Below are 27,004 nucleotides of genomic sequence, written 5' to 3'. Positions count from 1 at the left end.
TTCTTTAAAACAAACAAACAAACAAACAAACAAACAAACAAACAAACAAATGATATGCAATGGAACATTTGGGGTGTTTTCGGTACCAGAGGAGGGTTGGTTTCCCTTTCCTCCTCCCCTAATAATAAGTGTCTGTCTCCATCTCCAAAACTATTATTTGGGCACTACCGGAATGCACAAAGAAATGAGTAGCTAGAAGCAGAAACAATCCTATAATCTTAATTATTTCCAGAGAGGGAAGTAGGGAGGAAAAAAATGTAAATAGTAATAGGGAAGTCAGCTCCTTTAGCTGAAAGCACGATGCATCTCTTTTTGTCAACTATTTGGTAGAAAAAGTGAAATTAGCAGATTTAGTGGAGGAGGAAGACCGAACCATAAGTAGTATGCTACAAAGAGAGAAAACTGCCAGCTTTATGCTTTGAGACCATCCACTTGCCTTCATGACTATATCAAGGCAAGCAGTGCTATTTCTTGAGCTGATCATTATTGACCTTTTAAAATCTATTGCTTAATTATACTGAACAAGATGCTCTCAAATAGCTCCGACTATAATGCAAACCTAGAAAATGATGTTCCAGGAACGCTGTTATTAAATAAACCTTTGCTGTTATTGGTCTATTTGCATTGTCTAGAGATGTTTGATATGTAAAATAATTGGTGGAAGTATCTGAAAAATGCTTTTAAAGAAAAAAAGAGAAAGAAACAGGATTAAATAGCAAAAAGACACAGGGCCTGCCCTCTCTGACAACAGACTACAGAGCACCGTTCCCTCTATACATCTAGGCAGAGTGAAATGGGAGGTTGCAAAGCCTTTACCATAGCTTTGAATCTTTCAGCCCACCAAAGATGCAAGCTTGTAAGTTTCCCCAGAGGTCAAAATGCCATGTTGCCTGGAGGTATAGTTGGGAATCCTGCCTCCCCTTTCCCAAGCTGGGAGAAAAAAACTATCTGGGAGTAATATGCCCCTGGGCATTTCACATTAGTTTTCTTTCTGCATCTTGCTAGATTCCACACTTTTGAGGAAAACAGCTGTTTGTCTACTTACAGAAAACTCCACAACATTTCCTGGAAAAGAGGGGCTTTCCCCAAAGCCTCACACACCAAAAGGGAATCTTTCCACCTCTAACGAACACCCATACTTAAAAAAATAGATAAATTGAAAAACAAATCTGGTACATCTTGAGCAACACAGATCTGCAAAGTCCTAAAATAAAGGCCAGCTGTAAATGTGCAGCCCCTCCCATAGCAAAATATTATAAGTATTAACCTGGCAGAGATAAAATGGGGTCTGTGTGCATGGAGAGAATGCATGAAGCAGTATCCCTAGTGTTTGGCAGGGGGACAGGTGACCACAATCAGCACTGAGGTTGGGGAGAAAGATCTAGGAAAGTAACTGCATTGTGCTGGACTGAAATGGCAAAACAACGTACTTAAAAAAATATTAAAGATTAAATGTCAAGCTAACATTTGGCGTTCTCACTCATGGAGAAAAACATCCAGCTGAGATATTCAGAGGCCCTTTATTAACTTGCTAGAGCAGACTTTTCTTTTCCAGTTCAGTAAAGTGGATACAGGCCTTGCTGACAGCTCACCAGAAAGCCTCCCTTACCCAGGCAAATAAATGCTTAGGCTTCTGAAGTGAGTGATGCAGAGCCTCCACATGGAAGTGGCTTTAAATCACGCCAGATGGAGGCTGCCTTAGTGTGAGCCAGAGGTGGCTGTCCTGGTAAGGTGAGGAGTCCTGGCAGGATGGGTGCATCCAAGGGAAGCTCAAAATGGCCACCATGCAGACATGGGCAGGCCTTGGTAATAGGACGCCCTGTGCGAGGCCAGTGGACGCCTTCCTTACAGCCTTCGCGGTGCCGACTTATGCTGGGCTTGGGAAAGGAGGTAACGAGGGCTCTGGCAAGGTCCCAGAGTGCTCCTACCTTCCCAAAGCCCAGTAAGCGCTTGCCTGGCTTTGGGAAGGAGGACCCTAGGACCCTGCCAGAGCCCTCCTACCTCCTTCCTGAAGCCGGCCAAGCGCTTGCCTGGCTTTGAAAAGGCGCCCTCCTTGGCTTGCATGCCTTGTGTGGCTGCAATGCTCACACTGAACTAAATCCGCCTCTGATATAGAGGTCATTGCTGGGGAGCTGCCCAGATAGCAAAGGGGTCTCCTTATTTCAATGTGTTTACAAAGAAGCGCAGGGAACTTGAAGGGATATAATAATTTTTAGTTGTCTCAGGATTGTGCACCAAAGGAGCTGCCATGTGTTTGGGAAGAGGCAACTGATGGAAGAGATGGTTCTGCCTTGAGCAAGATGGCTCCCTGACCTCTTCTGACTGTGTTCCTGGTTGCCCACGGTTATCTCCATTGCTCCTTTTTGTGTGTGTTTCCTGCTGGCTCAGGATTCATGGCTAGATACCAAAATGAGTGCATTTCTGAAAAACGGATGCAAAGCTAATATACAGACAGCATTCTCAATAGATAAAAGACAAGCCCCTCCATCTCCACTCAGGTATAAGTAAACCTGTCTGTGGGGGCCCAAAGCGCTGAGGGAGGATTGACACACCAGTCAACTGATCTGTCAGATTTGACAGCCTGACCACCTATTCTTTAATGGTGGTCCAATACTGTAAACGTATTGCGAAGTAGGAGGTTTCAAGGACTGTTTTTGTCTCAACTGCTTGAATAAATATTCCAGGAATGCCTGATTTATTTTATGATGCTTCCTTTCTTAGCAACGATAGGAAGAAGGGCTTCTTACTCCCTTTCCCTATAGTGGTTAAGATTCCATAATGATGATGGTGGAGGAAAAGAAGAAAGCAGCTGCTGTTGGAGGGAACACTGCTTACCTAGCACTACTGCATTTAAAAAGGGAGCTTTGGCTTTTTAACTGTACTGTACTTTGCTTTCTTTCTGTTTTCATTTTCATGCGGTTTTGCAACTGAAGGCCCACCCTCCAGTTCTAGGATACAATCCAAATAGAATACCAAGGCTGAAATCTTAAAACTGGGGAGGGGAAGGTGGTGGGGGCCAAAGGCAGCTTATATACCTCATCCAACAACCTGTTGGGCTCTTGCCAGCAGGGAAGGAATGAGGGTGCAGGTTCACTCTTGCTCGCCTATGTCCTTGGCTAGGGTTTTAAACATTTGTTTAAATCAGTGATTTTCAGCCAGGGTGCTGTGGCTCCCTGGGGTGCCTTGAGTGATGGTTAGAGGTGCCACGGACAACACAGGCCTCCATCCCTCTTTCCTTCCCTCCCTCCTCTGATGCCCTCTCAAGTCTCTGCCTCCCAAAGGCTTGCACAACTGTTTATTGCAGCAGCCCTGACTATAAACTCTGCAGGTGAATGGTGCCTCTTGGAGGCCCCTCTCTTTGGTGTGGGGGGTGGCTCAGAGACCGGGGGCGGCAGCAGCAGCAGCAGCTGCTCAGAGGACTCCCAAGTAGAGAGGGGAGAGGAGAGGAGGCTGAGGGAACCCTCCACAAGGGTGTTCACAAAAGGATGAGAGGCTGCCAACTCTGCAGTCAGGGGGTGACATAACTGGGTTCCTCAGCCCAACAGGGGTGCCACAGAAAGAATGTAGTCGGTTAAGGGAGCCATGGATTCAAAACCTCAAAATCAGAGCTTGAAAACCTCTAATTTAAATTATTTCCCTAGCATTGTTTCCATTGTTTGGATTTAATCTTCAGTTTGGGGTGTGTCAGAGGACTGGGAAGGCTTTAGATCCAAGCCTTCCCCAGGTCTACAGACCTTCTCAGCCCTATTGATGTCTGGGCTGCCATATTGGTAGTGCAAAGGCCGCCAGAGTTTCCACAGCAGGAAGGGGGAATCCAAAAATGAGATCTCTGTTTCCACTCTCAGAAGCTTCCTAAAGTTCATAGGAATCCTGCCTGGGACCAAAAGATTTTAGGACCTGTGAACTGTTTGCATTTATAGATGCCTTGCCAGGTATCCTAACAAAATTAGATTTTAATAATAATAATAGTAGTAGTAGTAGTAATAAATATCAGCCTTGTTTCCCTATAACAGTGATCTAATGATTATTGCTTTTGTTGTCATCATAAAAGTTAATGCTTTAAAAATTATTGACTGTTGTGTGACAGTTAACCAAATCTTCTCTGATCAGTCAAACGTTCAACACTACTCAGGGGAAAGGGGGTGTTGCATCACCCACCCATCCCCAGGGTGAGCCTGAATACAGTGCACCAAGCCCACAGGGCCATGTCAACAGTTTAGCCTCAACTGATTGAACACCAGTAGAGATGTACAACTGCACACAAGGCCAAGTTGCTTGGAGCAGTATTTTTTCCTTCTCCAAAATGACATCCACTGCCTGCACTCCTACCTAGGGAGAGCATTTAACTGGTCTCTGCTGTGCTAGTGGAAAGAGCCAAGTAAGCTCACTCTGCCAGGGGAATTCTGGAAGATATCGATAGGGGGAAATGTCCTTCTTAATGGGAACAACAACTGCAAAACGGACAATTTGCAAGAAAGTGTGAGCAAACTTATCAGATTCCAGAGGTTGGGGACTTTTTCTCAGTGTTCTGCCCAACAATTTTGGGCCTAATTGTTTTAGACTGCAGGAACTTAGGGAACAGGAGCAAGCCCCCGCAGTGCCCCTACACCTTCAGGGACACTTGCCCCCTCCAAGTAGCCTTGCAACCAACCAACTGAATTCACCAGAACATATTGAAATGTATCTTTTCACAGTTGTTAAACACACACACATATGAATGATACTGTTTGTACATTCAGGATTTGCTTGTGAAGTCTGAACAAAGACTGTTGACTATACAAAGTCAAGGGTAATTTCCCATTGTTTGAACATCATTTTGATAGTTCGCTGTGATCGCAGAATTGACTACAGGAGAAATGCAAAGCATAAAAAGCACGCCCACTGGGACATTATCTTGCAAATACACTAGAGGAGTAGAAGATGTCTCGGCTCCTTTTGTGTTCATGACCTACAAAACAGCGAGTTGCAAAAACTTCAGAGGAGCATTTGGAAAAGCTGTTACAGAGCTGGCAGTCTGCAGTAGACCCAACACATTAGAGAAGACAGGTCTTGGAACTGCCACAGAGAAAAAGCACCTTGCAGAGACTGGCTTTTAATCAGAATATATTGCTGTAATATACTTTTCCAATACAAGCATCCTTGTAAGACTTAAAAAATACTGCAAGTTAGACGTGAAGTATCAAAAAGGAAGGGAGTAGTCATCTGATAATGTATTTCAGAAACAAATCTTAAATAAGCATGGGAGGTGATGGGAAAATCAGAGAACATGCCAAATCTAAAAGCTTAAAAACCTATTTGAAGTGCCAGAGAGAATGTATAACTTGCAGGGTGTAATTTTTTAGCTCAAACTTTCTTATTTAGACTGGACAACAAAAAGTGGGAACCTGCTGCTGTTTTGTTCAGAAGAACACTGAAAATAAAATTAAGGAGTTTTGAAACCAGGCCGAGGGGGGAGGCAGCAGCACAAAGAGAGATGCGAAAGAGAATCCCTGTGAGAAACGGGTGCAATGGCCTTGATCTGAAGAGGCTGACTGCCTGGGGTCTTTGGGTGTCTGGTGGGGTTCTTTGAGGACTGGATCTGCACAAACCTGTCCCTTGGGATCACTTGGAATTCCAGTGTGCAGCCTTCTCACACTGCTTCTACCCCTGGAAGATTCTTGCCAGATGTCAGGGTCCAGGCTTGGGTTGATGTTTTGAGGGCTGTGGCTATCTGGGCTTGGGGTCTCTAGGTGTGCAACTTGAAGGGAGAGCTAGTCTTGGAGTGAGAAGACAATGTTTCTTTAAACAGACACCTCTTTTTCCCCTGAGTGGTGGGCAAAGACTTCTTTTTGTACTTTGTCTTCACTAACACTGTCTGGGGGATCTCCAAACAACTCTCTGCCTGAGGAGGACACCCTTGCCAGACTGGCCTTAGATCTGGTGTTGGCTCCCCAGGTCTGGAGCCAGGGATTGGTTTCCTCTTGCCACTGCATTATTCATTTACACAGCATTTATATATTTTGTATTTATATTCAGTCCTTTAACCAAAAAGGCTCTGAGCAGCTTACAAAAAGCATCTCGCAATCTGAAAAAAGGCATCACATGAGTTAAAAGGAACGGGAGGGAGGATGGAAAAGCAAGCTGATGCTTTGCTAGTGTGATTTTATAAATATGAAACATATAAAACTAGATACATTTTTTTAAATTCATGCCTTGTTGTATGCATCTGTTATCTTGGGAAACCTGGAATGTATTCATATGTAATATGTGTTTAATATTATACCTATAATTATGCATATAATATGTGGCAATTATCTGTAGTTTAAGCAGAACCAGTAAAAAATAAGTTGCTTCCCTTCAGGACTGAGGCTGGAATGAGGAAAAAAAAAGTGTGTTGATAATCAACACTGTGATTTTCAGAAAATTCCATCCCTAAAGTTGACCCTTATGAGTTTAGTTTATGGGTTCTATTTTCAATGCTGGGCAGAAGATGCTGTAGTGAGCAGTTCTGGGGTGGGAGGCAGGAAAGAATAAAAAGGAATACTCTTCTACAGATGGATGGTGATTGCACAATGTTTTCTCTTCATCCTCTTAATTTTCAGGTTGCCCAGTATCTTGTGCAAATGAGCAATTTGAGCGGTAAAATCCTTGCCATTCAACTTGAGATGAAAACATGATCTCTGCACTGAAAAGCTATGGAATAAGTCAATTCCATTTCGCGGTCATGAAGTTTTATGAAGTACAGGGCAAAGCAATATTTTTGAAACAAGTAAAAACAAAAATGCACAAACAAAAAGTGATGGATTACTATTTTGGGCTCTTTTTAAATTGGGGTCATGCAGGTTGATGACTGCAATGGGAGGGGGAATATAGTGGTAAAAGCAGCTGTAATCTCCAGGTTTATTGGACAGTGGATCTAACCTTCCTGTCAACGCCAGCCTGCAGCTCCCAAATGAGTCTCTGGTGAGAAACTAATAAAGTAGTAAAAGTCTGTTTCCCACCTTCCCCTTCAGAAAACGGAACTGGGCCACAAACAGGAATGAGTGTGGGAAGCTCTAATGCCACATTGTGTGCCCATTAACCTAGATTACACACTGAGGTCCAGCAAGTTCACATTCAATTAGGAGCTAAAAATAATGACATGGACTCGCAATCACGCACTTCACGTCGCAGACTCGGTTCCTCCGGCTGCTTAATAGAGAGAACAAGATGAGTGTGAGTCAGCAATAATGCATTGTTCAAAAGCAAACTAGGGGGAAAAGCCCTACAACCTAAAACGCAGCCCCTGGGGGGGGGGCACATTAGAGAAAGCGATGTATCCAAGCAATGGAAAACAACAGCATCACGCTGATCGAGTCTCCGATGACCAATTTTGTCCAGTTGGGCTACCATAATTTAAAACAAGAGGTGGGAGGAAATAGGATCGAGAGGATCAAAGCGGAAATGGAATGTTTTAAGATGTAAGTGAAGGGGAGAAACTGAAGGGATAGCTTTTTGCTGCACCCGGAGAAAAGAAGATTGGGAGCGGGGCTGGTAAATATTGGGACTGCCATAAAGAGAGAACTATTCCCAGAATCATTTAAGGCCATTTTGCACATTAAACCAAGACAAACCTGAGTCTGGCACTGTGAGCTTTTAACTACAGACCACAGCCAGTCGCCGTACCTGAATAGTACACGTGTTTGCTTCACTTGCACATTACATTTTTTGATGTGCACCTAAAACAAATAGCAGGCAGAGTAGCCCTAAGAAATGGCAAGAGATTTAGCTTGTAGAAATCTAAGATACCACCTTCCACATCGCAGGGAAAACAGAGACCACTCACTTAACAGGTTTGTTTAAGCAAGCTAGCAAAACAACCAGCAGGCTGAATGAAATGATTCTGGATGAGCTGGTGACTACCCTATTATTTCAGGGAGTACTAAAAGGTGCTCAGGAGACTGTCAGTAAAGGAACGCTGTGACACCCCTGCTCCATCTTTTTTACTGCAAGCTCATTTTTATGTTTCTATAAAAATATCTGTAACGCGTGTTTTCTCCAAGGAGCTGCAGGTGGCATCTATCATCCTGTCTCATTTCTACCCCTGTAAGGCAGCATAGCCTGAGGTGGTGACTGGCCTAAGGTCACCCAGTGAGGCCCATGGCTCAGTTGGGGGCAAGTGGAACCTGAGTCCCCAGTCTTTATCCAACATTACAACACACTGAGCCCTGGTTTTCAAAAACGGGGAAATTATCACCCAAAGGGCAAATAAGTAAAAGAGCTCAAGTGGGGGAGAGCTTTGGAGAAGGGAGTACAGAAGGCAGAGCTGATGCCAAGACAAGCGCTTTTTTCTGGGAGTACTCAAGGCTACGCAGTACTACCGACACCTTTTTTTCTAGAAGAAAAGCACCGGCACCAAGAAAACTCACTCTGTTCTTCCTCACCAGGCACATATTGAATCCAAGTTCTAATCCCTCCTTTTCTTTTCTTCTGAGACAGGAGGAAGTTAGGTGGGTATGAAAGAAGACTGAGACATATGAAAAGTTACTCTTCCCACAGCACACTGAAGGTGCCATATGTTGCTGTGGATTGGGACTGTTCACTGCAGTATCAAATTTGGCTGGGGAGGGAGGGGACTCATGCTACTACTAATGTTATTATTTATACCCCGCCCGTCTGGCTGGGTTGCCCTAGCCACTCTGGGCGGCTTCCAACACATATAAAAACATAATATAACATCAAACATTTAAAAAACATTTTTAAAAAGGTCCTTGCTACAGAATGTGGCATTTAATATAAATCCCTCCTGCTTTTCTCTTTTGGATCTCATCTCCTTCATATTCAGCATCCTCCTTCTCTGAGGACTTCATTTCCAAACTTCATTAGGGACATAACTGTTTCAATATATGTGTTAAAAATTCGCACACTTCTGCACCCTAAACCTATACATTCCTACCTATAGATTTTAAGCTTTATTTCTGTAGCATCTCTTCGGTAAAACAAGGTGCAACGTAACATGTACACATAGGTCTCGCCTTCCGAACAGGATTCATTCCCAGAAAATATATTGTCTGGCGAGTATTCACAAAACGAGATGCTCATATCCATTATTTCCTGTGGGAACATGTCTAATGCATGCTTTCTCCCTTCATGCTTTCTGCCTGCAGCCAATCAGCAAAAGCCAAAGAAGGAATAACTGATTTGTCCAATCTTTCCTGCTTTCTGATTTTTCTGGTATCTCACCCTTCCTCTGTGGTTTCCACTGAAGATGGCTGTTGCGGACCAGCAAAACACAACTGAGTAAGGAAGTGGGCAAACTTTGGCTGTTCAGATATCTGAATCAGCCATTGTGGTGATATAATGAAAAGAATACAGGCAGAATTCTACCTGATGGCTCACCAGGACATAATGCAATTAAATACCTTTAAACATAAAAGGCTACCTGCATGTACATTCTGGCTGTTCTGCAATGATCCTTAGAGCCCCCTCACTGTTCAAAGCACTTTTGCATGCTCACTTAGAATAGCAGAATTGTAGAGTTGGAAGGGACTCCGGGGATCATATAGTCCAACCCCCTTCAATGCAGGAATATGCAACTTTCCTGTATGGGGATAAAACTGTGACCTTGGCATTATCAGTACCAAACTCTAATCAACTGAGCTATCCAAAATACCAGGCAAACTAGTCCCACCATTTGTTTTGATCCTGGCTTGAGTGTTCCTACTTGCTGATTTTAAACTATTGTATCTAAAACAGTTTTAGGTGCGCCTCAATGCTGGCCAATTTTTAATTCATGATTTGATGAATTAACATATGCAAATGGGAAACAGGACTTTCTCTCCTGAGACAAAGGGGAATCTACTATTCTGCTTACTGCATGATTTGGAAGCAAGGTGAGGAGCTTAAATGGTGAAATCTTAAAGCACCTCCCCCAATTTGGTGCCCTCCATATGTTTTTGACTACGGCTCCCATCAGCCGCAGGCCCCATGACTGTGCTGACTGGGGCTGATGGGAGCTGTAGTCAAAAACATATGGAGGGCACCAGGTTGGGGAAGGCTGCTTTAAGGAGTGCTTGTGTGGCGAGAGCCCAGAGCATGATTTTGCTGGCACTGCTGACAAGTGAGAGCTAAGGCTGGCTTATCAGGCACTTTGTCCTATGAACTGGCATGTTAACACAAAGCCTGCACACAAATTACTCCAGTTCTGGACAAGAAAGGTCACCACTGAAAGATAAACTCTCTTTGATAAAATGGGGAGGAATTTCCAGCCATGATTCATTATGACATCTGCCTTAGCATATGGCGCATTATACTGAGGTGGATTCACAAAGTGAGGAGGAAATGATGGCTTCCTATTTTCAAGGCAAAAGCACTTCAGCAATTTTACAAGAGTGTCAAAAAATCAACCCCATGTACAGGTATTTAGGCCATCTAGTTACGTAGGATTTTCCAAGGTGGGGAGGGGAGAGATGATGGCTGACTCATTCAAGTGGTGAACTCTATGTAAGTATATATTTAGAAGCCACCACATGCCTATGAGCAACAGCAAGACATTCCTCCTCTTATTTAAACATTAAGACCAGTAGGAACTCTTTCAACACATAATGTAAACCAAGGTTTCATTGCGAGAGTTCATTCTAGGTGGAATGCAGAATTTGCGAATCTGGATTTGGTGATGATTCACAAACAGGTGTGAAGGGGCCCTGAGAAGACTGTCTGTTTCAAGAAAGAGTGTGCTAAAAATCTAAGTCATGGATACATTTGTGGAATCCTTGTAGAAAACAATGACCAGGTTTGGACATAACACTAAGTTGTAATTTAGTGGCCTGACTTGGTCTGCTCTCCCCTCTCTTCCTGTTATAGCCACAAAGAACAAATCAAAAGCATTTTCAACTAACCACTGTTTATTGTTTCATCCAAACCAGGATTTTCATTTAATTTCAACAATGGTTTTATCCAAACAAGTCAGGATCAGAAAACACAATTTGATCTTGGATTGTTTGGAGAAACCATAGTTAAATCTAACAATAGTTCCCAGTTCAGTTGAAATGATAAACTACATGAAGCTTATGCAGCGTAAGATAGGTGCACTGAAGAGGTATTTAGGATCAGATTGCTAATGAAAGAGCTCATCAAATGTCAGAAGCAAATTTCTGGAAGAAGCAAAGTAAAAGATTCTCAGGAGGATGAAGTATCATTCATACACAAGCGCACACACCTTATTCTAAGCATCTCTTTCAGGTCAAATACCTAGCTAAGAATAACTTTCAACAGAATATGCAGTTTGAAACCTTTTGCATCAAAATCTCTGGGGTTAAGAAGAATCTTGAAAAAATCAACACAAATTATTAGGGTCCTTTATATAATCTTTAAAGAATACAGTTACATTTTGATTCACACCCATCTGAAGAGGGAATGCACTTTTTAAGCTCAAGACTTACTTCCAAGTAGACATGAATAAGGTTGCCCTGCACATCTAATGAGCTACTTCACTCTCTGCTGTCATGCCTCTACAAAAGGTTTTGATTGACATTTGATCAGATCTGGAACAGCCCCTAAAAGAAAACTGTGCCCTTCACAACTGAAGCAAAGTCGACAAAAATTCTAGAACTGAGTAAAAGGATGGAGTGAAGTTTGATTGCCAACCATTAAGTGGCATACATAGCATGCAGATCTCTTTCTGTGCATCGCTAAATATGTGATGCTATTGCCATTTTCCTTTTCTTTTGCTTCCCCAAATGAATGAAATTCTATACAAACCTGGGCTTTTAAATTGATCCGGGCTGGGAAGGTGGTGAAGGGGGGAGTTACTCGCTGAAGCAGGGTGCTCGCTACGAAGCATCTGAGCCACCCGAGGCCCCATGGAACCATAGTCCGCGTACGATAATTGAGCCCGTTGGTCACCGGGCGGAGAATAGAAACCGTAATCGGGGATCCCTGGAGATACAGTGACTCTATCATTGTGGATACTGGATTGGTTCTTATTTTCAATATTAAATTGTACTTTATTATTATTTTTTTACAGTTACAAATCACGGAAACAAGAGCAAAAATATATGTATGTAGGATTTTGAGGAGCAAGTGGACCACAGCTTGATCATGCGTCCTTACTCAGACTCATAGGTTCAGAGGCATTGAGCCTGGATTTTGTAAAAAAACAAAAAAACATAAACTCACCATCTGATGTACTATATATTCTTTTCCAAAACAGGCACAAGAACAGAAGTATGCAAACACAGAACCCCAACTGATTAAAATGACAACCAATGCAATACATACTGAGAAGTGTAGAGAAAAGCCGAACCAAGCTGACTGGGCCTAACCTTGCAAAGCTACAGGGGTTCATCCACATGAAGTCCCTTTCCCCAAACTCATAAAAAGCAAAAAAATCCCCAACCACCAGGTGCAATGTATACAAAGTGTGTGTGTGTGCGTGTGCATAACTATTTGTACCAAAGTATATCTATGTATTTATTGAGAAATGTTCCTTATTTGATCTTACCTGGATTTCCTGTTGTACTGGATCCTACAAGATCACTCCCACCCCCACCTCCATTTTAGTACTGCATAGTGCAAGGTTTGGAGTTTGTGTTAATGCCCTGGCCATAAAAATTGAACTCCACAGAGCCCCAGATAAGATGAGTGAGTCTCACACCATACAAAGTTATGGCTTTAATAAGGCAGTTTGTGGATTTCAGTTGGTTTGGGTCCCAGTAGGAAGTAAACAGAAGCTGATTTCCATTAAACCTCGTCACAACCTTCAGATTGAGAACTAGCATAAGTAACAAAAATTAATTAATAGGCAGGTATCACAAAGAGTTGATCTACTCCACATTTAACCTAGCTAAGCAGGGGGAATCTCAAAAGAACTAAGAGCCCTGCTCAATCAGGGCAATGGCCCGCCTTGTTTAGCATCCTGTTCTCCCAGTGGCCACCAGATGCTTCAATGGGGAGCCTGCAAGCAGGAGCTGAGTGCAACAACACTCTCCCTTCCTGTGGTTTCCGGCAACTGGTATTCCAAAGTATACTATCTCCAAATAGTGGAGGCAGAGCATAGCCATCATGGCTAGTAGCCAAGTTTGACCAAAGCAGAGAGTGAACTCCACAGTTGGTTGGGATTTGGGATATTAAGCTTGTTCTTATTTCACATCATGGGCATCCTTTAAAGGACAGCAATTCTCAAACTGGTTGGTGCAAAAATGTCTGCATGCATTTTAACAAACCAGTCTACACATTTATTCTCCCAAGCCAAGTGGGCTAGAGGTACATTTTAATATCTGTGTTGTAAGCCACTGGTAACAACAAAGAACACCCCCCCCCCCCAGCATCAGGAAGAATTTTGCTCTTCCACATTCATAATTGCCTTCCAGCAAAAGGCAAGAGCAGGTCTGAACTTGCAAGACAGAAAAGATGAACTTAAATAAAACAGAAAGGAAGATTTATTTATTTATTTATTTCTTACTTTCAGCATCAACTGTATCACCAAAATAGATCACCCCATTATGAAAACAGAGCCTCCAGATGGTGAATTCAGGAAAGAATTGAACAGGGAAAAATAAATAACTCTCAGGAAATTACTTTTCTGCTCCAAACTTCCATGAATCTTTGCAGAGTTTTGTGATAGTTTCTTTCTCATTAGATCGTAGCACAAAGCACCTGCATTACTAAGTTTCTTTCTTTTTTGAGGTTTGACCAGTACTCTTAAATATCTGCTGCAAAGCAGACACTTGCCTTGTGCCTTTGTAACTTGTGAAGGGTCAGATAGCTACCTGTTTAGGTCCCAAAGACATGTATCGCAGATCTCCCAGAAGCTAGACAGAATGATACACGTTGACTCTCTTCTGTTTCTCAACACACATCTTAAGAGTGCACACCGAGAAAAATGAGAGGGGAAGTGATTTCCCCCACAAGGACATTCAAAGCAGAACTCACTCATGCAGAATTAATTTCCATGCCAACTAATTCCCCTTGGTGTGGTGTTCCTTGCAGGACTGACAAACCCTGGGCTTCCAACTCTTTCTCTTTCCAAGTGCATCAGCCATTGGGAAGTGACCCCAAATCTGTTTGTAGGCCATTTTCTGCAGGATCGTGCAACATGGGGAATTTCTGCCCAAGTGGATGTAAATAATTGGTCTCTATTGAGGGCCTTGGCCCTCCAGAGGACACTTAACAACTGTGTGTTCCGACTTTAGCGCAGAATGATGGCAGCGTGTGTAAACGCTCCTTTATTAAGGGTGCTTTCCAGGAGAACAGCTGTACAAACACTGCCTGAGATTCTGCTTCATCTTGCTATCCTTGCCTGGCTGTGGACCACAGTGCTGAGAAGTGACGAGAACCCCAAAAGTCACTTCTGGAGGTCAAAGCAAAACTTCGGGAAGACTCAAAATGCTCTCAGATTGAAAGGTCTCACTGACAGCAACCTGTCGACAGAGCTCCCTGTCTCTCTTTTTCTCTCCTCTCTTGCCATAAGCAGCCACACGCAATTTGGCAGCCGTTTGCACCATCAGTGTTTATGATAATAACCGTGCGTGCTTGAAAGCAGCAGGAAATTTTCAATATAACTATCATTAAGACAAAACACTTTAAATCAAAGCCATTACTGCTACTGAGAGTTAAAGCTCACAAGATTAGGCCGCTTTTTATCTTTATGAAAAATTCATAGAACAAGCTGCCAAACATCATTTTCCTGCTCGAGAGAGTAAATGATATAATAATATTTAATGCTGCCGATACAGATGAAAGTGGAGGCAGAAGCTGCGTGTAGTAATGTGTACATCAGGGAGACGCTGTCGAACAAGGAGCGCCGACACTCAGCACATGTAGCGCTGGGCATACAAGCCAACGGGAAACCTGCCGTTACCGTCTCCTACTTTTATACTTCAAAAACCAGCGGCCGTTCTTTGACGTTGCTTAGTTTGGGTTGCTAGTAGAGGTCCAATGTACAACGTTGGAGCTAAACGGGTCCAAAGCGTGCTTCAGAACTGTAAGGCTGGAAGGACCCAACAATAGGACATGCTCGCTGTGTGGGGCTTCCCTCAAGAATGGCGGAGAAGCTGCAGGGAGTGCAGAATGCAGCTGCCAGGTTGTTGACTGGAGCACCGGGACGCACACATGTTCCACCTGTGCTGAGGGACCTGGACTGGCTGCCAGCTAGTGTCTGTGTCATGTTCAAAGTCTTGTTATTAACATATAAAGACTTGGACAACCCTAAGCCACGTTATCTGAAAGACTGCTGCTATGGAGACTTGTAAGGACACTTAGACAATTTGGAGGGAAATGGCTTGTGGCACCATACTCTACAGAATATCATAGGGTGGTGAGAGCTAAAAACAAGTGTTCTCCACTGTTGCCTCTGCCTTATGGATTGCTCTTTCCTCTGCCAGACGTTGCCTCAGCCACTTTCTCTTGCCTAGAGTTTCCCTGACCCATAAGACTGGACCCTGTTTTTACTAGAATTGGTTTTATCTGTTTTTATTATACAGTTTCACTGTTTTTATGTTTTCAATTTTCAACATGGTTCAGAGATTTTAAATATTAAGTGGTTTAGAAATGCTTGTAAACAAGTAAAAACAGACAAGTGTGAAACGCCAAAATACTTTGGCAAAAAATGTCCCATTGTGCCTTCTGTGATTGACAAGGGTCAGGTATTGCCTTGAGCCCCGTGGCCAGTACCTAGCCCCCTGACTGGCTGGAAGAGGGAAATGCAGGCAGTTTGAGCCAAGCTACAACGCTGCAAACTGGCGTCTTCCTGGTCCTGGAAGCCAGGTGATACCAAAGATTCTGTGGCTCTCAAGATGTTGCTGGACTTCAACTCCCATGAGCCCCAACCAGCCTGGATAATGTTCAGCGACTGATGGGAGTTGTAAGTCAGAGGTGGGAGCTGTTGTAGGTTTCCCATCCCTGGTGCAGGGTCAGTGCAGTACATGGCTGCTTAAATCTCTAGTTCCTCAGCAGTGGTCATGATCGACTAAGTTGCTTTGCCAAGCAAGCCCTCAATAACTTTACCAAAGGTTTCCTTGTTGCAGACTTAGGAAGAACGTGTCATAATTTCCCCTAACACCTGCTGCAAACATTCTAGCTGCACACCCCCAGACGTTTCTACACATTACTCAATGGAAAGCCTTATTCTAAGACATCATGCAGGCACCATTTCTTACATTTTAAGGTGGGATACAAGACAGACAGACAGACAAGACTCGCCTGCCCAGGGGAGATAATACCACACTGTCAGACTTTACCCAAAGATGATCTGACTGATTTTCTTTTTTATCTGAATCTTTCTTTCTTCAATAGAACTCAATGAGATTTATGTTGAGGTCCCAGTCAGTCTCCCATCCAGGCCCCAATGAGAGCCAGGCCTGCTTAGCTTCAGCAAGGCTGCTGCATCAGATGCCTTCAGATTTTAGGTCTAGTTGAAACTGGCATTTGGGATTGTGTTTGTGCAATCTGCCATGGGATTATAGACTGCCCAGTCATCATGCCAATTGTGCAGGTCACTCTCTAAAGCTTTAGCCAAGTGACCTGCAAAACTGGAATGCGGATTGGATCACAGGGCAGAAAGGCCTTTCTTAAGCAGATGGGGCTCAGTGTCTTTGAAAGCAAATTATATAGGATGATATGCCACTAAGAGCACATTTATGTAAATTTGGTGGTGCTTTCAAATCTTAGAAAGTTGAGAACTGCTGCTGACCCGCTGACCACAAGAATTCATCAACTTAAGAATGGATAAAAACATTGGGAGGATGCTTTGGAAACTCCTGCTACAATAAATCAAATTGGATAATTGCAGTGATTCTTTCTGACCACAAATACTTTGAATTAGTTAACTGCAAAATGAAGAAAACCTAAACCAACAAACAATAAAAACCCTAATACAATAAACAATAAATCCCTCGAGAACACTTTCCTCCCTGAAACATACTCAAGTTGAACCCTTACCTTGCTAAGCATCTATTGATGCCCATAGGCATTCGAAAAAATGGTAAAAGGGGTTCCCAGGTATCAGGAAAGTGCAATATCATGGGGCACTCTGTGTACCACTTTGCCACCTGAACACACTCTTAAAAATCTGCTCATCTCTGGGTTCTCTCTTTGTATAAATGTATGAGCTAAGCAGCAGCAGGGCAGGGCATTGAAAGAACTTGAAGAAAACAGGGAACATTCTTCACCTTCAACAAAGGTGAGGAGCCCTTGACCACAAACTTGACATGAGCCAACAGTGTGACGCGGCAGCTAAAAAAGCCAATGCAATTCTGGGCTGCATCAGTAGGAGTATAGCATCTAGATCAAGGGAAGTAATAGTGCCACTGTATTCTGCTCTGGTCAGACCTCACCTGGAGTACTGTGTCCAGTTCTGGGCACCACAGTTCAAGAAGGACACTGACAAACTGGAACGTGTCCAGAGGAGGGCAACCAAAATGGTCAAAGGCCTGGAAACGATGCCTTATGAGGAACGGCTAAGGGAGCTGGGCATGTTTAGCCTGGAGAAGAGGAGGTTAAGGGGTGATATGATAGCCATGTACAAATATATAAAAGGATGTCATATAGAGGAGGGAGAAAGGTTGTTTTCTGCTGCTCCAGAGAAGCGGACACGGAGCAATGGATCCAAACTACAAGAAAGAAGATTCCACCTAAACATTAGGAAGAACTTCCTGACAGTAAGAGCTGTTTGACAGTGGAATTTGCTGCCAAGGAGTGTGGTGGAGTCTCCTTCTTTGGAGGTCTTTAAGCAGAGGCTTGACAACCATATGTCAGGAGTGCTCTGATGGTGTTTCCTGCTTGGCAGGGGGTTGGACTCGATGGCCCTTGTGGTCTATTCCAACTCTATGATTCTATAGAGGGCTGCGTTCCTTTGGGGGTCAGCTGGGGGAGGGTGTTGAATGCTAGTGGTGGCAGAACAAAAGAGAGCAGTGGATGAAGCTAGATACAAAGTGTGTGCATAGGGACCACTCATTTTCTCTTTCTATCACCCCTTCTCATCCCCTGCCTGATGGGCAACCAGGGAGAGGCAGATCACTCTTGCCCGTGGTCTGCAGTGTCCCTTTCTTCTCCTCCTTTCATTTGTCTCCCTCTGTCTCTGCTTTCTCCCCTGGTTCTTCCTCCTCCAAACCTCCTCTTTCTTCCAACTTTCCCCACCAGCATGACATTAGACCAAGGGCTCCATGAGATGAGACGGAGGGCAACATGCCTAAGGCTGGTTTGGTTGCAGGTTGCCCACCCACTGCCTAAAAGCAAACATCCATCATGATGCAAGGGCCTGTAAAAATTCTAGTCTTAAATCTCTCATCTGCTACATGATGGTGGTCTCAGAATTGGATTTTGGGGCAAATGACCAGAGCCCCACTCAGCAAAATGAGCAAGAGGGCTACAAAATGCAACATGACTAAACCTAAGATCTAAGAGGTGTGTCCGTGTATAAGGTTAGTAAGCCTAAAATTATCTAACTATGCTACTGGTGTCACTTCCACAATGTTGCTCTAAATAGGAAATAGTCTTGGTGTCCCTGTACAAAATGAAGACCACCTGGATTTTAGAGTCTGTTCAAAAGGTTAGAACATTCCTCTCTGCAAGCTTTGGAACATATTGATTGCTTCATGTAACATAACTGGGTAACATAATCACAAGGGAGGTTAAATGCAGCTCAAAGAGCCATTGTGCAGCTGGGTTCATGATACAGCTCAAAAGATATTCGGATACATTTGTAGAAGCTAAATCCCCATGGCATGTATAAAAAGAGCTGCAATCTCCAGGCTTTAGCACCCTGCTTTGTGGAATATGGACACAAGCCAGCGACAGCTAAGCAAGATCAAATCCCACTGAAATCCATACAATTCAAAAGGGTCAGTGGGTGTAGGAGAAATGCCATACATCTATTGCTGTATAATGTGGTCAGAAAGGGTGGTGGTGGTACCAGTTGCATTTGTAGCTTAAGAGGAGCATCAACAAGAGGATACATGGGACAGAGGAATGGAGGACCATTGGCAAAGACTGAATCCAGAATACATACAGTGAAGTGTAGTTTGCAAATATTGTTGATAGGTTGAGAATACGATTAAGAAAAGAGCTGTCTCTTGCAATTGGTTTCTATATGGAGATGGTGCATCAAAGAGTTTTGCACAGATCACATGGTGCTGAATTGTAGAAATGGCCAAAAATACTCCTGTTCCAGGTTGACAAGCCTTGTCTGTTGTGGCCTACAGAGAGGCCAGAATGAGAACTCAGGAGAGCAGGAAAGATGTGCACCTCTCAACTTGCATCAGTATTAGCCTCAAGATGGTTTGTTGTAAGATAGGAAGGATTTCCTCTTTCTCAAAGTTCTGCAAGGGACATAGCAACTGTAGTGTAGGGAGGGTGTGGGGGAATTGCTCTTTCGCCGTGTCAGACAGATGAGGCACCGGGGAATTTAGACAACTTCTTTAAAGCCACTAAAATGGCGATAGGCTGGGGCACTTTGACGTCTAAGTTAGCCACCCGTCCAAAGCCATAAGTATATTAGAAACAACTGCATCCTTAATAGCTGTTTTAGCTGAGTTTAAACTTGCACACTGATAAAGGATTGTCGACAAGTGATTGGGAACAGATTAACAAAATACTTGACACACAGCAAAGTATATTAAAAAAACCCTCACAAAATAAAATCCTGCACTCGCTCATGGAGGCAAATAAATACATTTCTCATCTTAGCTGTGATGTTTCATGAGCAATCAATATTTATAACCTAATCAAAATCTCCCATATTGCGAATTAAACACAGTGTCATTTTCAGATGGGGCCAGTGCCATCACACGCGAGGCCTTGCAAAGCTTCTCCAAGAGAAGCGGCAATCAGGGCGCCAGTTCTTCTTGCAGCATTTGACAAAAGAGTTTCCACTTGAGGGGCTCATCTTTAATCATTACAAAAGCACAGAAGTTTAATCCATTTTTGATGTAAGTGCTAATAGCTCTGTGTCCTTGAAGTTCAAAGTGGTCTTCGTGCATGTCACTAATTAGCCAAGCAAGCAGCCAGTCTGCTCCCTCTCATGCTTCTAATTAGATCCTTAACAACAAACAAATGTCGACCTTTCAAATGCTGTGCTACATTTCTCTCTCTTTTTGTTACATAGTTTTGGAGGGCAGAAGATAACCATCCCCTCGGAAAAGCCTGCACCATATTTTGACATCTTGTCTAGATTATTATTATTTTTGAGTGAGTTTGGGGTGGGGGGGAGAGAAGACAACAATCACAGAGGCTGGGGATTCCAAGGCAATCTGTCAAAATAGTTGACCGTGCCAATCAACTGGTCAGCCATTTTGTTTCTTGGAATAGAAGGAAGAAGTCAATGTCTGACAAAAACTTCAACCACTGGTTCCTGTTCCCCTTTTGAGCTGTTTGTTTCTCTTTTTTGTTTTTCATTTTTAGTTTTTTTGCCATTCGCCAGCATGACGACTGATGCCACTGTATCATAAAGCATTTTGCTGTGTAGCTTCTTCACCTACAGCAATGGAAGCTGGTGATTTGCTGGTCATATTCTTATCATGGTGAATTTTTATTGCTAAAATAGCTACTCATGAAGCCACAATATATAGCATGTGCTCCTTATCTCACACCTGCATTCAAGAGCAGTCTGGACTCCAAAGAGCTCGTCCAATGAATAAAGAGGAGAAAGGAATATTCAGAATACTTATCTTTTGAATGTCTTATCTGATCGTGAGTCACTGAAAACAGTGGGCAGAACAAAGAGGTTACATGATCTTTAACACAAGTTGATAAAGTCAGGAATGAGCTGGTGATGGCATGCAGTGGAATACAGCATGGTAAAAACTGTGAAGTGGATTTCTGGAAGAAGGTGCCAGGCCAGGTGAGGCCCAAGGTGCTTCCAAGGAATATCTCCCCAATCAGTGCCTTCACTGGGTTAAAAGGCAGCAGAATAAAGCTAAGCTGATGTGCTCTAGACCTTCACATGGTTGATTACTGCTGCCAGGTATCTGTTTGCCATTACTCTATATATAATCCCTCATCTGAAACCCAACTACCTCATCTTTCTTTGCCTGCTTTGCTTGCTGTGTTGAGGACAAATATGGGCCCTCCAAGGTAAGTGTCTATCTTAGTTTCACTAAGAGTAGGGCTGCCATATGTCCGGACATAGCCAGAGTTTGGCCCTTGTAAACAGTGCCTGGGAGGAAATTGCTGTAATGTCCGGGAAAATCCAGACATATGGCAACCCACACCCTAAGCGTAGATTTTGGTGAATTTCCTTAAAAATAGCTCACGTTTTCTTTTTTGTGATTTTGCTCAACAACTTTTGTGTCCGGATTTTTACTTTTTGAAATATGGCAGCCCTAACTAAGAAAGGCTCTGGACATTCACCATGATGAAATTTTGGAACCTGCAACACAGAGGATGTTCTTTATGCTCCAGTGCGAAGTCACAAGGATGGTGGAGAGAGAACAGAAGAGCAGAGACTGAGGAAGCTGCTGAAAGGGTGGCTGAGGGCAGGTTGCTGCCTTTTCTTATATATTGCTATGTAAAATGCCCTTCATGGCAACAGTGCTTTCTATATTCTATATTTCCCAGGACTGAAATACCTCAAGGGCCACCTGTCTCCATATGAACTAACACTGAAAACTTCATAGATCTGCTGTCCAGCTCTATTTAGAAGCCCAGCGGCCATTCCATTATAAGCGATACAACAACTCAACCTGGGTCAATATAGAATAATTTCCAAATCATTTGCCTTTTTTATCCGAAGGAATGGAATAATCTCTCTTACTTTTTCTCTCTCGTTTTAGCAATGAGTCTTTTACTGCTACCTTTTTACCACTGGTGGCCAGATTTGCATTAATTGTTTACCACAGCCTGGACAGGCCTTTTATTAATATTAATGAGTGACTGGGAAGAAAGGGACCCTTTATTTTTAGCCTACTCTAATTGTGTAGTAATTATTCATCTACAAAACAAATGAGCCGAACTCCATTGCTATGGCAACTGAAACTCTGGCCTCCCACTGTAACACATTAATAGGCTATTGTTCCTGTTAATTTTAAATTGAGGCCTTTTGTGCAGCTACAGATATGAAAAAGAGGCAAATTAAAATAAAACCGGGACTTAACCTCACATTTAAGTCAGAATGGTCATTGTCCAGGCATGGTTTTAAGAGAAAAGTCACTTGTTGAAATGCACTGTAGTCCACTAGGTATTATTTATTAGGGGTATTTAGATATACTGCTTTTCAGCAAAAAGTTCTAAAAAGGGTTTACATAGAAAAACAGGGCAACAACTTGAAAATAGTATTTTTAAAAAAAGATCCTGAACTTTCCCCAATATTTTTATGGTTGGGATGCGGGTGGCGCTGTGGTCTAAACCAATGAGCCTAGGGCTTGCCAATCAGAAGGGCGGCAGTTCGAATCCCCACGATGGGGTGAGCTCCCATTGTTCGGGCTCTGCTCCTGCCAACCTAGCAGTTCGAAAGCATGTCAAAGTGCAAGTAGATAAATAGGTACCACTCTGGTGGGAAGGCGTTTCTGTGTGCTGCTCTGGTTTCGTCAGAAGCGGCTTAGTCATGCTGGCCGCATGACCCAGAAAAACTGTCTGCGGACAAACGTTGGCCCCCTTGGCCAGTAAAGCGAGATGAGCGCCGAAACCCCAGAGTCGTTCGCAACTGGACTTAACTGTCAGGGGTCCTTTACCTTTACCTTTAATAGGGTGCTACTCTTTGGGATGCGGGTGGCACTGTGGGTAAAACCTCAGTGCCTAGGACTTGCCGATCGTATGGTCGGCGGTCCGAATCCCCGTGGCGGGGTGAGCTCCCGTCTTTCGGACCCAGCTCCTGCCCACCTAGCAGTTCAAAAGCACCCCTAAGTGCAGTAGGTAAATAGGTACCACTTTATAGCGGGAAGGTAAACAGCGTTTCCGTGTGCTGCGCTGGTGCTGGCTCGCCAGAGCAGCTTTGTCACACTGGCCACGTGACCCGGAAGTGTCTCCGGACAGCGCTGGCTCCTGGCCTCTTAAGTGAGATGGGCGCACAACCCTGGAGTCGGACACGACTGGCCCGTACGGGCAGGGGTACCTTTACCTTTTACCTTTACTCTTTGCTGTGGACAATAAATAAAACCTGAATGTATGAAGGCATTGTTTGGACCCAGGAACTATCAATGGTCCTGGAAGAAATAAGCAGAACAATGACAAATGATGACTCTGCATCGGAAGTGGAGGGGAGATTATTTGTGGCTCTAATATATAGCTCTTGCATTGCTGAGCTAATATGAAAAATAGCAGGAAAAAGGTGAGCTCGCACTCATATTCACATGGGCAACGTTTATGCACAGAGGATTGCGTTCTGCAAAGAAAAGGCATGTTAAACTAATAACTGTGCATGCAAAACTGTTGGGATGTGCAAGGAGTCTTCCAATCTTCATCTTTATTATAGCATCTCTATGAGGTAAGGCATCCCTATTCTTAGCCTAAGGAAATTGAGACTGAGAGACAGCAGTTTGCCATCTCACAAACCTAGTTATTTGTATCTGACACTCTCTCAGAAAGATTCAGGGCAGCTGTGCTGTGGTTCCCTAGTGGTTTCCAATCTATAAAGTGTGGCCTGCTAAGTTTTAACTTGCATGAGTTCAAACATTACCTTAGTTGATCCCCCAATGTCCTGAGGGATTTGAACCCAAGTCTTTTGAGGTATGGATCCAACACTTGGTCTACCCTGGCTCTCCATCATTGTGCTTCTGCCTATATCTGAAGAAGTGCCTGAATAGCTTTTAGATTGCCAGAGCCCTCCTGGGACTATTATAATGGAAAATGGATAATGATTGCAGGAAAGAGAAAGAGAAGACCTCACTCTTCAGCTTTGTTCCATCAGGGAAAAATTGAGTTACATGAAGTGCCTGTTTCAGGGCTTGCCAAGAGTAGAGTAAAATTCATTCATGGAGCGAAAGAACCTTTTAGAGCCCCCTTTCCTCTGAACACATGATTAGTCTGTTTGGATCACAGGAGTGAAGTGAGGCACCCTGCAAGTCAGAGCGGGTTCCGTGGAAGAGTGTTTGCCCATTGAAAATAATTCCACTGATTGAGAAGACCATTAAAAGTTAGTGACTACATTCATTACAGATTAACTTATACCGTACTTCAGCCTGCTCTCCTGAGCTGGTCACTAATTGCGCTGGAGATGATTTATCAAGTGCCCTGGATTTTCTATTACAAAATAAGTGATTAAAAGCTAATACATTTTACCCACAATAGAATCAAGTAAAATTACTGCAGCCAGAGTCAGAACTTGGCCGCAGCATTCACAGAACTCCTCAGTGTACAGGAGGGTTAGCGCTTCACTAAGAAAGAATGCTCTGCCCTTGAACGAAGAAAATAAATGGATGGGGCGCAGGTGGATGTCCCAGAACAGGCTCACAGGTACCCAACTTCTATAATGGTAGGGGTTTTCCTCCAGTGAGCACCTCCAGAAGCTGAATGGAAGTCATTCTGCTTTAAGTTCTTTTTGAAAAATAATGCAGGAAAGCATTACTTGAAGGAAAGTAATTGTCGTATAACAGGGAGGGGCAAACCAGCGTTACTAGAATTCTCTCTCTCACTCTACCTACTTAAGGGAACCTTCAGGGGCCTAATGATGGCACGTGTTGCAATTTATTTTTCTCTACTGATGTGTCACCCAGGCTGACAATGCCTTGCTGCAACCCTTTTAAAAAGAGGGTTGATTGGCTGATTGAGGAATGGGATCCATGGACGGTTTCCCTGAAGCATTTAAAGAATTCTCAAACAAGCAGCAATCCTCAATGAAGTTAGCCAAAGCAAACTCCCCATGACACTTTTTCAGGCACAGAATATAGAAATGTGCCTTACGCCAACACATTGGCCTATGTAGTTCAGGACTATATATGCTGATTGGTAGAGGTTCTCCATGGTTTCAGACTGAGGGGGAGCATCTTTTCCCAGTCCTACCTGGGATTTAACCTGGGACCTTCTGCATCCAAAGTCTGTGTTCTACTAAAGAGCCACATTGCACTTTGAGCAAGAGAGGAGCCCCAGTGACAAAGCATCAAGGTAACAAGTGAGTTTGACAGCAGGGCGAGAACACCAGGGCAGCAAAATGTCTCACCTTTTTATCTATCAAAGCACAATTTTTCAAGTAAACAAATTCAATATGTAGCAACAGCAGGCATGCAGGCAGAAAGCCAGCAGGGGTTTGAGAGCTTTCCAGCGTACTACATAAAGAGCCACATCAGGGCCGGACTGACTGGAGTCAGATAGTTGCCTTGAGTGGTAGAAGCCCAAGAGGCAGCACCCAAAGCAGCAGAAAAGCAGCACCGGCAGCTGGCAAGATCTCAGCAGGTAGCTCTTGGACAGCATGAGATCTCCTAAGATTTCGGCAAGACCTTGCCAGAAGCCAGCGCTCTGTGGGTTGCCACCATGCCACACAAGTAAGGAAGGCTTGCAGGGCAGCGCATTCTCGTTATGCCTCAAGTGGAGAAATGGGATGTGCCACCTGAGTCGCATGCATGACTCTCTGCGGGACAGGTAAAGAAGAGGCTGTGTGCAGGCTGAGCTGAGGAGTCTCAATGTCTGGATCAGACCATGGCATCAGGGAGAGGGCTTTGGGTTTCTTAGGCACTGGGGAATGTTTAGGGACAAGCCAGGCCAGGATGAAAAGGATCGTCTCCATTTGAACCAGATAGCTGGCACTTAAAAGTTAGCAGACCAGCTTTTAAATGTGGGGAAATTGACAGGAGCTGAGGACCGTCCAGTCTGGGGTGAACCATGCCTAAGGAACCAGGATAATCTTTTTTTCCCTGGTGGTCCAAAAGGGGACAAGTAGAACTAGGCAATGGAAGTGCAGGGGGACACAAAAGCCATTCAAATATGTCAAAGTGCTGTGAGTTATATATGCTAGTTCAAGTGCTTGCTTTTAAAAGAGAGCATAGATACAGTGGTGGAATGAAGAAAACCAATGGACACAGTTATCTCTGGATACAACCTACTATGGGAAGCACAAGGCAGGCAAGGGCGTACTAGGTTGTAGTGTCATTCTTTACATTAAAATACACTTTCTAAGCCTTAGCTTAATATTTGGTTTACTGGATAACCCTCCTGCTCTGAACTTATGGACAAATCATTGCAGTCTCATTCTGCTGGCTAGGCAAATAGAAGCATTTATAGGACTAGGCAAATAGAAAGATTTATAGATGCATCTTCTTTTTACCACACTATAGAGTGAAAATTAGTAGGTGCATTAAGATTTTCTCTTTCTATTGCATCAGCTGTCTAGGGCTCCAGTTGTAATTATTGGGTCTTTCAGAGGAGAAAGACATTCGAAAACCACTTGCTATCCCCCAGGTGGTGCTTGTTAACATTCTGACTACATGACTTGGATTAAATGTTATACACTTTTTAGACAGTAATATATATACATTTAAGCATCTAGGGCTTGCTTCAAGGTCTATCCCTTGGACTGTGAAGAAAACACAAGTGGCTATTCAAACTGTTCCAATATGTTGCTACAAATTTCCCCATCATCATTCTGTGTACACAAACCAACTGTTGCTCCCATCTTTTTTCTTTTTTTATTACTGCAATTTGCAAACAAGAGAGGTGCTTAATGACAAGACTAAATATTTGAAAGTACTGGAATTAAGTGTACGACATGGATTGCTACTTCCCATGCAATTTTCCGCTTTGCTAACTTTTAGATACGTTACCCATCTAATTTTCCTGCATCACACATTTAACAGTGGGCCCCATTCCTTGTAGTAGATTTGCTGTTTAAGAGACAAGTTATATAATCATACCTCAAGTGCGTGAGATTTACAACTATACTGGCGCAATAAGGGAAGTGGGACACCTTCAATCAATGAAGGGTATGTACTTGTCATCTGGGTCAACAACATGTGGAGGGGCGTATGTTTTATGATCTGTTAGAACAATATTCTTAACTGCACAATGAAACAATATTTAGCGTATCTTATTTCTTCCAGTAACATATGCTGAGTTAACTGCTTGGATTTAACCGTCTACACTGAGCATGCTCGGTAAATTGAACACACTCCAAACCAGCAGTGCA

General features: G+C 43.4%; 1 protein-coding gene across 49 annotated transcripts in view; it reads right to left on the bottom strand.

Annotated features, from left to right (window-relative positions):
* Positions 1 to 27,004, bottom strand: part of MSI2 (musashi RNA binding protein 2) — a 451,660-nt gene that overhangs the window by 14,403 nt on the left and 410,253 nt on the right. For 26 of the 49 annotated variants that reach the window (XM_083479991.1, XM_083479977.1, XM_083480019.1 and 23 more), the window contains one exon: positions 11,719 to 11,895. The exons of the other annotated variants lie outside the window; for them this stretch is intronic. In XM_083479991.1, coding sequence (XP_083336117.1) covers positions 11,719 to 11,895 — 177 coding nt within the window. The remainder of the gene's footprint in view (positions 1 to 11,718; positions 11,896 to 27,004) is intronic. 49 annotated transcript variants of the gene reach the window in all.

The sequence above is a fragment of the Podarcis liolepis genome (genome assembly GCF_965112155.1).
Source record: "Podarcis liolepis genome assembly, chromosome: 16".
NCBI lineage: Eukaryota > Metazoa > Chordata > Lepidosauria > Squamata > Lacertidae > Podarcis > Podarcis liolepis.
The sequence above is the reverse complement of the archived record's forward strand: the minus strand, read 5'-3'. Positions and strand labels throughout refer to the sequence as shown.